A 12820-nucleotide genomic window follows, 5' to 3' on the forward strand; every position below is an offset into this window, starting at 1 on the left:
CCCAAGCCAGGCTGCTCAGCAGTGCTGGGCTGTGCTCCTGGCTGAGGGGGACTGACGACTGCGGTCTGCGGTGCCGCGTGCCCCTTGCCGGGAGCTAGGCACGTGCACAGGACCACCCCCCTCCTAGTGAATACGTGTACGTAAATCCAGACGGAATATCTGCTGCTCTGAAGAACCTGTTCTTCCGCTATACACTTATTTTTAAATGTGGAAACGCTTGTGGGATTTTTAAAAATACCTATGCCAGGATCTCATGCCCAAAGATTCTGGTTTAGTTGCTAAGGAGAAAGGCCTGCATGTGGGCATTGTAAAAGCCTGCCCAGGTGATGTGAATGTGTGGCAAAGTTTGAGAACCAGTGCTTTGTGTCTACGGCTCCCGCATCTTACAAGAATCACTAGCTTTCTCCCCTCCATGCTCCCTGCAAGAGGTCCTGATCTGGGGTAATGCCTAAAGAACCTACATTTTTAACAAGTTCCCAGAATGATCCTCATGCAGGGGGGCTTAAAAGTATACCCTAAAGGGGCACCAGGGTGGCTCAGTGAGGTAAGCGTTCGACTCTTGATTTCGGCTCAGGTCATGATCTCAGGGTCGTGAGACTGAGCCCCAAGTCGGGCTCTGCACTGGGTGTGGAGCCTGCTTGAGACTCTCTTTCCCTCTCCTACAGCCCCTCCCCCCTCAAAAAAAGTGCACTCTATGTATCAAGAGCCCGTTTAGGGGTATCTTAATATTATATTACAATTAACTAATATTTAAGAGTGGGGTGTTCTAGTTAATCAAGGATCCTGGCTTATTGAGCACTGCTGTATATTGCCACTTCTAGTTCACCAATACAATGTACTTTACAGGAAGTCTTAATATCAAGACTGTATTCAGTGCAATTCGGTCCTTGAAACAGGAATTGTAAAAGCAGCACATCATTTACTTTCTCGATAGTATGTTCTGGAAGTTGCTTTTTTGGTTAAATCTTTTGTGTCTACACCTATAGTAGCAAAATCCCAGGGAAATAGAAATGATTATGGTGTTTTGTGGTGTAGAATCCAGATAACGATGAAAGTTTGCTAAGAGATGTTGTATCACAAAGCAGCTAAGTGTGTGGTCAAACTACATGGGTTCCAATACCAGTTACTCCACTGACTGCGTGGGTAAAGGGGGGACAATAATGGCCTCTACCTCCCAGAGCTGGCGGAGGGTGGATTGAGAAAATCCATTCACGTGCTTGCACGTGGCCTGTACTTATAGGCAGTCAGTTCAGACTATCTACTGTGTTATTTATAATTAGAGAGCAACTTTATTGTAAACAACCAGTTGGTACTTAGAAAGAATTTAGGTGTGAGAAGACTTAAGAAGCCTTTTGTAAAGTTTCCTTGTAGCTAAAGAAAACTGGAACTGTGTCCAAAGTACTGTCTTGGCTCCTCAGGGAATCAAAGCTGTCCTGGCGGAGAGTTACGAGCGCATTCACCGCAGTAATTTGGTGGGAATGGGGGTGATTCCCCTCGAATATCTTCCTGGGGAGACTGCAGACATCCTGGGACTCACAGGGCGGGAACGATACACCATCATCATTCCAGAAAACCTCAAACCACGAATGAAAGTGCAGGTCAAGGTAAGCTGAGCCTCTCCGCACCGGGCCCAAGTAAACAGGGCTGTGTGTTTATAATCAATCCCGTCAGAAGGAAAGGAGTAGAGTTTGGAAGGAAGAAAATCACTCAGTAGGACTGCAGGGAGGATGGCAGCTGTTGACTGATCACTTACTGCTTGTTTATGCGTGTGGTCACCATCACTTCCTTTCTTACCCTCCAACCAGCCCCGCTGTCTCCCCTGTGGCCCAGTCTCCCTTAGCCCAGAGAGGGGTGGGGGAAGCTCAAAGACCGCACATTGTCACATTACCCCAAAAATACCTTTTTATTATCAAAATGTGGACACACCCTATCCCTGAGCCTCACCCCAGGCCCCAGATTTTGATTAGCCCAGAGGTAAAAATGACAGCTCCCTATGTGAGGTGAGGCCAAGTGCCCCGCACTGCCTATGGGACCACCTTAATGAGACTTCTCTTGACCCGCAGCTCCTAGAGAGGGTTAGAAAATACCATGCAGGGGCACCTGGGTAGCTCCATCTGGTAAGTGTCCAGGTTGGGCTCAGGTGCACAAATCTTGGGGTTTGTGAGTTCCAGCCCCACACTGAATGCTTGGGATTCTTTCTCTCCCTCTCTCTCTGCCCCTGCCCCCACATTGAGGTGCGCGCGTGCTCTCTCTCTCTCCCTCTCAAAGTAAATAGAGAAAACGCCATTCCGAACATCGTTAGTTGCTGCTACCCCAGGAGACCTGGTTCTCTGTTGCCTGTCACCGCCATCACTCATACGCCATGATGCTTCCCTGTGCAGAGAAGTCCACTGGGGTCTCGTCCAAATGCAGCTTCTGATTTCCTGGGTCTGGGCTGGAGCCCGGGACTGCACGCGGCAGCCCTGAGGACAGGGTGAGTGGGCGCCCCTCCCTGCCTAGCCTCCTCCCTCACGGATTCTCCTCTGCTTCTTTGTCATCACAGCTTGACACCGGGAAGACCTTCCAGGCCGTCATGAGGTTCGACACCGACGTGGAGCTTGCTTATTTCCACAACGGGGGCATCCTCAACTACATGGTTCGCAAGATGGCCAAGTAGGTCACCTGCACCTGGAGCTGCACCAGGAGGGAGCGAAGTGCCACCGGCCGGCCGGGCCCTTGGTACAGAGCACCCCCCTCCACGTGCGGGCCTCCCCCCAGGGGTGCCGCCTTGCACACATGCACGTGAGCACGGACGTGTTCTGGTGCCATCCCTCCAGGCACAAAACGAGCAGTTTCTGCATTCTCTATTTTTGTGAATCTTTGGCTCTCTCTCTGGAATTTGGAAGCTCAAGTGGTGGCAATGTCAGTAGTGCCAGAAAAGGAAAACTGAGCTTGTCTTTAAGGAAACTGATTACAGGATGTTGATTTTTTTCACTGTCAGCCTGTTAAGTCTTCTCAGAAGGTGTTGCCTGTCCTCTTTCCTGTTTGGCTCTGCTCCCCTCTTTTCGGTGAAACCTTTCCCTTGAGACTCCCTGGCCTATGCATAGTATGCCAGAGTTAACTGACATGGATAGATGAGAACTTTGTCCCACTTCAGATCACAGTAGTGATTGTGACTCCCCTGCCCCCTTCTTCCTTCAGAGTGAATGATCCAGACAGCTCAGATCAGACACTGACATTTTTTGATTATGTACCTTTGGATGGATCAACACTAAAGAAATTGTGACATTTTTCTTTTGCTATCTTCGAAAATCGTCCCCAGAAAATTTTTCAGTTAAGAGGAGGACTTTGGAGGTGGTTTTGGAGAGAGACTTAGAACATTTGTAATTTGAAGAAGATTAAATCTATTTTCAAGCAAACCTTTTTGACTTTGGAATTGAATTCTGTGGTATGTGAGGCTTCAGTCTGGGCCTGTTTAGAGCAGAGCGAGTCTCAGGCTACCAGCATCCTGAAGCCTGGGTGACGTTTAACCTCTCCTGCTTTTACAACCACATCCATGCTATACAGGTGAAATGGAAGAGTTGGGGAACCAGGATTTCTCTGCCCTGGTTGGGAGCAGACAAGAAGTTAGTAGGAGCAATAATGTAAGTGTGGTGAGCAGATCATTTTTTTATTTTCGTGTCCTATAGTTTACGTCCTTATTGACGTCATTTTGGGGCACATGTCTCAGCTGCCGTAACAAAATATCATAGACTGGGTGGCTCAAACATCAACAATGTATTTTCTCCTTCCTGGAGGCTACAAGTTAAGATCAAGTTTCCAGCCACTTCATTTCCTGGTCAGAGCTTTCTGTCTTAATGCATGTGTGAGGAGACAGAGAAAGAGCTGGCTCTCTGTTGTCTTTTAAAGATACTGATTTTATCAGATCAGGGTCCCAACCCCTGGACCTCATTTAACCTTAATCACTTCCTCAGAGGTCCCTTTTCCAAAGAGACACACTGGGAGTTAGGGCTTCAACATAGGAATTTTGGGGTGGGGGACAAAAGACATTCAGTCCATAACAGGGCACCTTATAGCTCACAAGTTAGTCTCCTTCTAATGAATTTTAAATCTCAAGTCCAGCATGCAGGGAATGTGGCCAGGCCATCGGAACACCCAGGATCAAGTCCCGTCTCTACCTCTTCCAAGATAAGGGACAAGACAGGTTATTGAGCATCCCTGCCTCTGAGGTCCTGGGACCTAGTTTGTGCTAAGAAAAAATTACAGACATAACCTTGTTGTATAAAAAAAAAGCCTGGGACCTTCAAATAAGGATCAGTCCTAACATAAAAACACAAAGAAAGGCTGAGAAAACAGACCTCACTGCCTCAGCTCTCCATGACTGAGCTCCTGGGGAGCTGTGTGGCTCCCTGAATCCAGTGGCTATGCAGAGACAGATTCTTGTGGCTATGACTTCCAGAACGGGGTCCCTTCACTTCCAGACTCCTGCCTCCAAACACACCCTCTAGCCTGTTCATTAATAAAACGTCTTGCCCCGTGTCCCAATCTTGGCCACAACCGGATGGAACAAGTAAACTTCTCTGGCCTAGTTTCTCAAGAAGGCATCAGTCTCCCTGCCAACTGCACGTATGCTGCCCTTGCTGGTCCCAGGCCTCCCGCCTCTCCACAGGAGTCTCATCTCCTTTGTTCTCACAGCTTTCCAAATCCATCACGCCTGCTGCCTGCTGGGAAACCGTGTGTTCTTTGGTGTGCACCCTGAGGTAACAGACTGATCCAATGCAGCAAGTAAGCACGTGTGTCTTTGGCTCTGAGGCAGCCTTTAGTACGTGGAGGGAAAGCTAGGGGAAGGGTGCATTAGTCACAGCTCTTACTGGCTAAGAAGCACAACTCAAACTGGCTAAGCAAAAATATTAGTCAATGGTAATAATAATTGGCTCATAGAACCTGAAGAACAGAGGTGGCCACGGCCCTAGGCTTGATTGGATCTGGTGGCTCAAACCCAGGTTCCCTCCTTATCCTCTCCCTCACTTCTTACCTTCCGTCTCCACTGGCCGCCTTCTTCAGGGCTGCTCCATGTGCAGGATGTGGTCGCTAGCAGCTCTGGGCTGGCAGTTACTAGTTTATGAACTTAGAGATTTATCTGCCAGTATTCTGTAGGCTGAAATTGGGAGTTTTCCAAGTCGCCAAAATGGAGAACAGTATTTGTGGCCCCGTTTCCCGTTCAAGGTTATGTGAGGACAGTGTGGTACCCGGCAGGGTTATGCAGGAGCAACGGAGAATCACTTCTGGAAAAGAGAAACTGAGGTTCCATGGCTGCATTCTGAGGAAGCTGTAAAGTGTCATGACCACAAACAGAATTTAGCACCCGAGTAGTTTTTGTTCACCTGGACAGCCTAATTATCATGAACAAAGATTATATAATTATAGCTGATAGTTTTAATAGTTTTAATAATTTGTATCCCAAGAACTGAGGCCTATGCATTAAGTACAGATTTGCTGCGTGAAACCATATAGTTTTATTACATAGGGTAATAAAAGAGTTACTGGCTATGATCCTGAAATTAACATTCCAACTTGGCTCTGGTTGTTTAGTCCACGTCCGGGCTGGATACCTGCTGTTGTGCTTCTGCAGGACGTTAACGGTGTCCCATGAACAACAGGCTTCCAGGGTCAGTGTATTTGGGAACCGCTGGGTTAAGTGGGTCTTGTTAGCACAGAACCGACACAATGACACAATGACCATGTAGGCTGTAAATCACTCACTGGAGGGGCAGGCTGGCAGCAGACCGTACAGGAGCCCATCTGCTCACAGGCTATTTTCTTCAGAGCGTCTCACAGCGTGTGTGTTCCACAGGATGTGCTGGAGGAAATGCTGACCTGATGGTTTGTCTCTTTAAATTCAAGTAACAATATCAGTTTTAAGGACAGGAATTGGAGTTTACAGCCCTTGATACACAATCAGGCATTTGAAGAAAAACCCATCACAGTGTCAGCACTGGCAGGGGCCAACGAGAAACCAGGTCCTGTGGGTGCATAGCGGATTGTGTCTGAACCACCTGATGAACTTCAGGAAGTGCATGTGGCTGGACGCCCTGCTGGAACGCCCTAATGGAAGTGGGGCATATATACCCCTGAAAAAGACTCCCCGATGGGTTCTGGCAGCCAGCCTTTGACCTAGAAATCCAATGACCTGCATTTAGCCATCAGTCAAGAGCTTGCAATTCTTAAAACCCTAAACTGCCAGGTTTTTTCCATTCAGTAAATAGTAACTGAGGACCTAACTCTGTTTCAGGCTCTATGCCTGGCCCTGGCTTGACTTGGTGCAAAAGTCCTGTAAGGAAATCCTAGGTTTTTTGTTTTGCCTTCAGTCTGCCTTCTGTTGGCTGAAGAGAGGATAACTCACCTTTATCCAAACTGAACCATGTAGATACTTGAAAGAACTTTTCTCAAATCTCCAATAGGTGTTTTCAACATCCTATTAAAGTTCTTAAACAACAGCATCCAAAAAAGGCAATCACATATCAAAAGAGGTACTTGTGAGATTGTGATTTATATAAGAAATGTGTATTTGGCTTTCCTCCCCATTTCTGGCACTGAGCTCCTAAAAGCTTTGGCATTCCCTAAGTGACAAGCAACATCCCTAAGTGACATCTTGTGATGTTAATGACGTGACTTTTGGACCACACCTAAGGATGGGGGCTGGTTGCCAGGACAACCAACTCTCTTGAGATTAGAGAGCTAGAACTCTCAGTCTCACCTCCTGACCACTGGGTAGGGGAGCTGGAGGTTGAATCAATCACCATTGGCCAATAATTTGATCAGTCATGCTCATACAATAAAGCCTCCCTAAAAAAACCAAATAATTTTGTTTGGAGAGCTTCTAGTTGGTGAACAGGTAGAGAGTTGGAGAGGGCATGGGAAGTCCCTGCCCTTTCCCATACCCTGCACTATGCATGTCTTCCATCTGGCGGTTCCTGAGTTATATCCGTTTCTGATAAACTGGTAATTTAGAAAGTACAATGTTTGTCAGTTTTGTGAGTCACTGTAACAGATTAATCAAATTCAAGGAGGAGGTCATTGGGACCCCTGATCTATAGCCTGTCAGTCAGAGACACAGGTGATTACCTGGATTGGCAATGATGCCAGAAGTGGGAAGGGGCGGGGCAGGCTTCTAGGACTGAGAACCCTTGACCTGTGGGATCTGAAGCTATCTTCCAGCTTGACAGTGTCAGAACTGGGTTGATTTGCAGGGTACTCGGCCAGTGTCAGACAATTACTTGTTGGCATGGGAAAATAAAACTCAAGCAGGTTGGCTTAAGTAATCCATTTTTATTGTGTCTAAGAATATTACTGAGAGTAACCATTACCATACAACTCCTATATATATATCATGTACTTTTCATACATTATTTGTTAAAAACTCCACTAACCCTTCCAGGTAGGTGTATTATCCTTGTTTTACAGATGAAAGAAATTAAGCCAAAGAGGAGTTATGTAACTGGCAAGTTTGCTGACTCTTGGCCAGCACAACTGCTTACCAGATCAAATGGAGAATGAGGTGGCTGAAGCATGTTATCCCATTGAACTTCAGGGTTGATTTGGGTGGTCTCTTGGACACCAAATAGCCTTCAGATATAAACAGGTGCTACATGAAAAGGGTTATATAATCACAGATGTTGAACATATTATTAGCATTTTGTGATGTTTGAAGGTTTGTTTAAGCCATTTATGGTCCTGGTGAATTACAAACAACTAATCTGAATCTGTTTTAGAGAATACTTAAGTTATTACAGAGCCTACCCTGCCTTGAACACAAAATACCGTGGCCTACATGGAAACAGCAAAACTCAGGCAGTTGTGCCCATGTCTGGAAAACCGCAAACAACTCTCAGGGCATCAGCCAACCTTGTTTAATGACACAAGAATGCCACTTGAATACATAGTCTGATTTTTTAAGTGGATAGGACAGCCAAATTTATCTCCTCAGTTTCATCCAAGGAACCTGAGAACAGAGTCCAAAGTGTGGACCATCAACTATTAATTACAAAATGGCTTGAGATGACTATTCAAAGGGAACAACAGCACGGGTTAAGGAAACAAATTAATAGGGCAAGATGTACAATAAACTATAAAAACAGAAATCAATTTCTCCAGAAGTACTGTATCCTCTACATAATCCCATTACTAAAAGTTGTCCTACAGAATTTTAAGATTACATGTCACACACTGGTACATAGAAAATATGAGTAACTACTATATGTATATGAATATTTATCGAACCCTTAGAATTATCAGCATTTAAGAGATCAGCATAGAGGAATCAACAGCATAGACTGGGACAGAGCTAACAGAAATAGGAGCCAAGAGGGGGTTCCAGGAAAGGAGTACTCAACAGGGCCAAAAGCAGCAAAGAGATCAAAGAGAGAGAAGGCCTAAGAAGTGCCCGATGGATTGGGCACTGGTATTAACAAGAACAATGTCAGTAGATTAAGGGCAAGAGTCAGTTTACAGTAGTAGGTTAAGGAAAGAAAGGGAAGTATGGAAAAAACTTTGAACATTTCTTTCTTTCCTTCCTTTCTTTCATTCATTCATTCATTCATTCTAATGTGTACCCAGTGGCTACTGGATATTCATTGGGGGTCAGTTGCAAGAGGAAGGCTAGGAAAAGAAGTTAAGGCTTTTTAATTTTTCCCAAGTACTTAAGAGCTTTATTGGCCTACAGAAAGCCATAAACATTTAGTTCAATACAAGCCTTGGGCAAATACCTTCACAATGGTACAAGCAATCCATGATTGTACCCACTAGGGCTAATTTCTTCATTCAGGGTCGGTCATCCATCCCCTGTAGCTAAAGAATGAGGCACCCAGGTCATTTGGACATTTCCTTAGCATCAAATGGTATCTTCTCAAAATGAAAGTCCTTCCACTTTGCATATAGTTTCTGAGCTCCAGTTGCAATATCCTCCACCACAAAACTTTCTATTTTTATAACTGGAATCTCAAATATCTTATACTTCACATGGATTCCCCAGTCATGGCTGCAGTTTGGTCTGGCACAGAAGATCTTTGCTCTCTTCTCAAAATATCCAAAGCTCTTTGGTTTGGGGTGTAGTTTACTCACAAAGCTCTTCCTGAAAGCATCTCCAACCACAGTGTAATGGCATTCCTACGGATGAAGGGATTGAATAACAACATTAAAACCAGTACAAAACCGTGATTTAAAAAAGCTCCACCCTAATCTGAGATGAAGAGCATGTAGGATCCCACTCATTTTACAGATGGGGTAAGAAGGAAATACGCATTCACTGAAGGCCAGACCAGAATCCACGCGGCCTGACTCCCAGTTACACGGGTGGAGATGAGGGTGGGGGTCAGGGTACAAGTGAAGTGACAGGGGCCATCTCATGAAGAGGAGGACTAAGAAGTTTCCAGGGAACTGAGCTTCTGAAAATAGATACCCTTTATTGATTCAGAAACAAAAGGGAGTATTTATTGAAGATCTCCAAAGACTGAATTCACCTGGCAGGCAAAATCCAAAGGATACAGAGAAGAGCAAAGGGTCAATGTGGATCTGAAGGGGGCTGGGGACTAAAGGGTTCAGAGGCTCTGCCTGTAGTCAACTTTAGAGTAAACCTCAGAAAGTCCACACTGTACAGAACAAATGCAGACCCCAACACACCAGCCCCTCGGGAAAAGTCATAAAGCACCATTTCAACAGAAAAATCACTCAAATTGGAGCTGAAAGGACCTTTTATAGCTAAAGAAGCAGACTCCTAAAGGCCTGGGAACTTGCTACTATCACCCCTAATATGCTTCTTGCTCAGAGGGACTGATTAGAGACTTCAGCTTTCTGAAGCCCAAAGAGAACCCTGAAAACTCATCATCTGAACAAGCCTCCCCTTTATCAGCAGCAATGGAGTTCTATCCAACTTTTGTCTTTAGACATTTTTGTATCCAAAGTTTTATCCAAAAGTATTAGGGAAAAAAAATTCAGAAGACTAACCTGTTTTTTAAAATGAGATATTTTGTTTTCGTTATAAAAGTGATTTTATCCCAAAAAGAAAGTTTAGAAAACATAAAATAGTAGAAAATATCACAGAATTTCACTGCAAAATAGTAATGCCTTTTAGATATTTCCCCTAGTCTTTTTTTCTATACAAAGTTAAATTTATTTTTTTGTTGCTGGTAGTGATGGTGGTATTATTGCTATTATGTCACACTGCTATAGTCCTAGCATATTTCCAATTTTGTATCCTTGTTATTTTTCCCACTTCATTAGTTTGTAAGAAGTTTTTCATTATACATAAGCTTCATGATCATTTTGTTTAATAAACTTTACTTCGGAATTATTTTAGATTTACAGAAAAATTTCCAAGATTATCCATAAGATTCCTGTAGACCCTTCACCCAGCTTCCCTGAATTCTCACACCCCATAGTACATTTGTCAAAACTAAGAAATTAGGATTGGAACATTACTATTAACTACATATTTTACTACTTTTTATAATAATACTCTTTATCTGCTCTAGGATCGAATCCAAGATACCCCATTCATTTAGCATAACCATTTTTAATGGCTATGTAATATTTAGTTAAGTGGCTTCTTTTTCTTCTTTATTGTTAAGGATTTCCTATTAAAACGTGTTCAGCTTTTTAAAAATACATTGACCATGGTCATGAAAACAATAAAAATAATAATGTCTGACTATAAATATCTCACCAAGAGTAAGCTTTAATTAGTGCTAAAAAATGACCCAGTGCTCTTTGTTAAAAAGGCTGCTTACCTCCACCACTCTGATATCAACAGTGTAACATGCAAAGGCTTTGCACTTTCTGCAGAGCAGTTTTTTATTTTCCTTATCAGGTACAGGTTCTACTTTTCCTTGCCTATCCCTGATGACTTTTTCTTGAATCTGTATCTGGAGAACCTACATGCAAAAAAACACACGCAAAAAACAAACAAACAAAAACCCCATATCATCAGTGTAATTTGTGTACAACTAGGAGGTATATATATACACATATACGTGTATGTAATCATTCATTTATATACAACTTCCATGAACATACAGTACCTGACTTTGTTTATTAAAAAAAAAATCCCATAGATTATTTTAATGGTTCTCCTAATTCTTTGTTAGTCGGTGTTTAACTGTGACCTCCAATTAGTCTTTTAATTTTTTCATCAAAGATGCTCATAAAATACTAAGGATGTCCATAAAATAGTCATCTGAACCATGCTTTCTACTTTAGTGGTTGGCAAAATTTTTTAAATCCCTCACAAATAAACATATGATATATACTGTTTCAGGCATGACTACACCCACTTCTAGGGCAGAGACCCATTAAATGGAACAGCAGGCAGAAGAGTCCCCATCATCTAAAAAAATTTTTTTCTCTCCTCTTCCAACCATAGGAGAGTATTGTTGAATTACAGTAAAGTTAAATGTATATATAGTATGTCTGCATTCTATTTCAAACCTCAGGACATGGCTAAGTATAACTAAGAACCTGGACATGATGGAGAAAATAAACCTAAGAAGATTCCAAAGGTTGAAGAGAGGATTGCAGGCAGCTAGGAAACACATGGTAGAACAACATGGTGGTGACTCCCTGGGTTTTCTTTTCACCTCATATATCCAGACTTGGGGCTGAAGAAACAAGCAAGCAGAAATGCCTACGGGCACAAGTAAAAAATATCTCAACAGAAGCCTACTCTCTCTAGCCAAAGGACCTGGAAAGGCACAGCCTAGCAAGCCAAAAAACTTTCAGACATTAAAAAAAAAAAAAAAAAAAAAAAAAAAAAAACTTTCAGACATTAACTGTTCTACTCCAAACATCACAGAATAACTAACTACGGCCTAGGGGCGCACCTGGGTGGCACAGTCGGTTAAGTGTCCGACTCTTGATCTTGGCTCAGGTCATGATCTCACAGTTCGTGAGTTTGGGCCCTGCATTGGGCTTTGCGTGCTGTGCTGATGGCGCGAGGCCTGCTTGGGATTCCCTCTTTCCTCTCCACCCTTCCCCAACTTGTGCACGCACACTCTCTCTCTCTCTCTCTCTCAAAAATAAATTAAAAAAATTTTTTTAAGTTTATTTATTTTTGACACAGAGAGAGTGTGAGTAGGGGAGGGGCAGAGAGAGAGGAGATGACACAGAATCCCAACTAGGCTCCAGGCTCAGAGTTGTCAGCACACAGCCTGACGCGGGGCTCAAACTCATGAACCATGAGATCATGACCTGAGCCAGAATCAGACACTGACTGAGCCACCCAAGTGCCCCTAAATATATATATATATGAAAATAACTAACCTATTTTTAGGGTGGCCTCACCCCTACCCATGCCAGCAAAGACTGAGTGGGGCACCAAAATTTCCACTTGCAGAGCTGTAATGAAGAACCTTGACACTCTCACCCCATGGTGTCAGAGAAGGCCAAGAGGGGAGCCATGACTTTCAGCCCTGCCAAATGGTAGACCCCCTTGCCTGTGATGTCAGGGAGACCCTGTGGGGAGCCAGAACTCCCACACACACCCCCAACAAAATTACCAGCTACCAACAGGTCCCGGCCACACTTGTCCCAAACTCCCTCTCATCCTTTACCATTTCTGCCTGTTCTCTATGGCTGTAAGGGGAATCCCAAATGTGATTCAACAGTCTAACTCAACATGTTGATACTTAACCTGTTTTGTTCTCATCCCACTCCTGTCCTGGCACACTGACTACAAAAGAATGTCTGTGTCTGGCCCAGCCTCCATGTTCCCTGGAAGATTTTTACTCTATTTCTTCTGCCACAAAGGAATCTAAGCAGCTTGTCACCCAATGGAAGAGACAAAAATTAG

The 12820-nt window shown here is 43.9% G+C and overlaps 2 protein-coding genes across 5 annotated transcripts in view; one reads left to right on the forward strand and one right to left on the reverse strand.

Annotated features, from left to right (window-relative positions):
* ACO1 (aconitase 1) overlaps positions 1 to 3398 on the forward strand; it is a 65337-nt gene extending 61939 nt beyond the window's left edge. Inside the window, exons 20-21 of the mRNA XM_060609536.3 lie at positions 1419 to 1604; positions 2543 to 3398. Coding sequence (XP_060465519.1) covers positions 1419 to 1604; positions 2543 to 2656 — 300 coding nt within the window. The 3' untranslated portion in view covers positions 2657 to 3398. The remainder of the gene's footprint in view (positions 1 to 1418; positions 1605 to 2542) is intronic.
* A 17-nt stretch (positions 3399 to 3415) lies between these two features.
* Positions 3416 to 12820, reverse strand: part of RIGI (RNA sensor RIG-I) — a 45523-nt gene continuing 36118 nt past the window's right edge. For 3 of the 4 annotated variants that reach the window (XM_060609535.3, XM_060609533.3, XM_060609532.3), the window contains 2 exons: positions 10764 to 10907; positions 3416 to 9144 (listed from right to left, as the gene is read on the reverse strand). In XM_060609535.3, the coding sequence (XP_060465518.2) occupies positions 8848 to 9144; positions 10764 to 10907 (441 nt within the window). In that variant the 3' untranslated portion in view covers positions 3416 to 8847. The remainder of the gene's footprint in view (positions 9145 to 10763; positions 10908 to 12820) is intronic. The other variant, XR_009603018.3, reaches the window with a different exon arrangement.

This window comes from Panthera onca, chromosome D4 (genome assembly GCF_046562875.1).
Source record: "Panthera onca isolate mPanOnc1 chromosome D4, mPanOnc1 haplotype 2, whole genome shotgun sequence".
NCBI lineage: Eukaryota > Metazoa > Chordata > Mammalia > Carnivora > Felidae > Panthera > Panthera onca.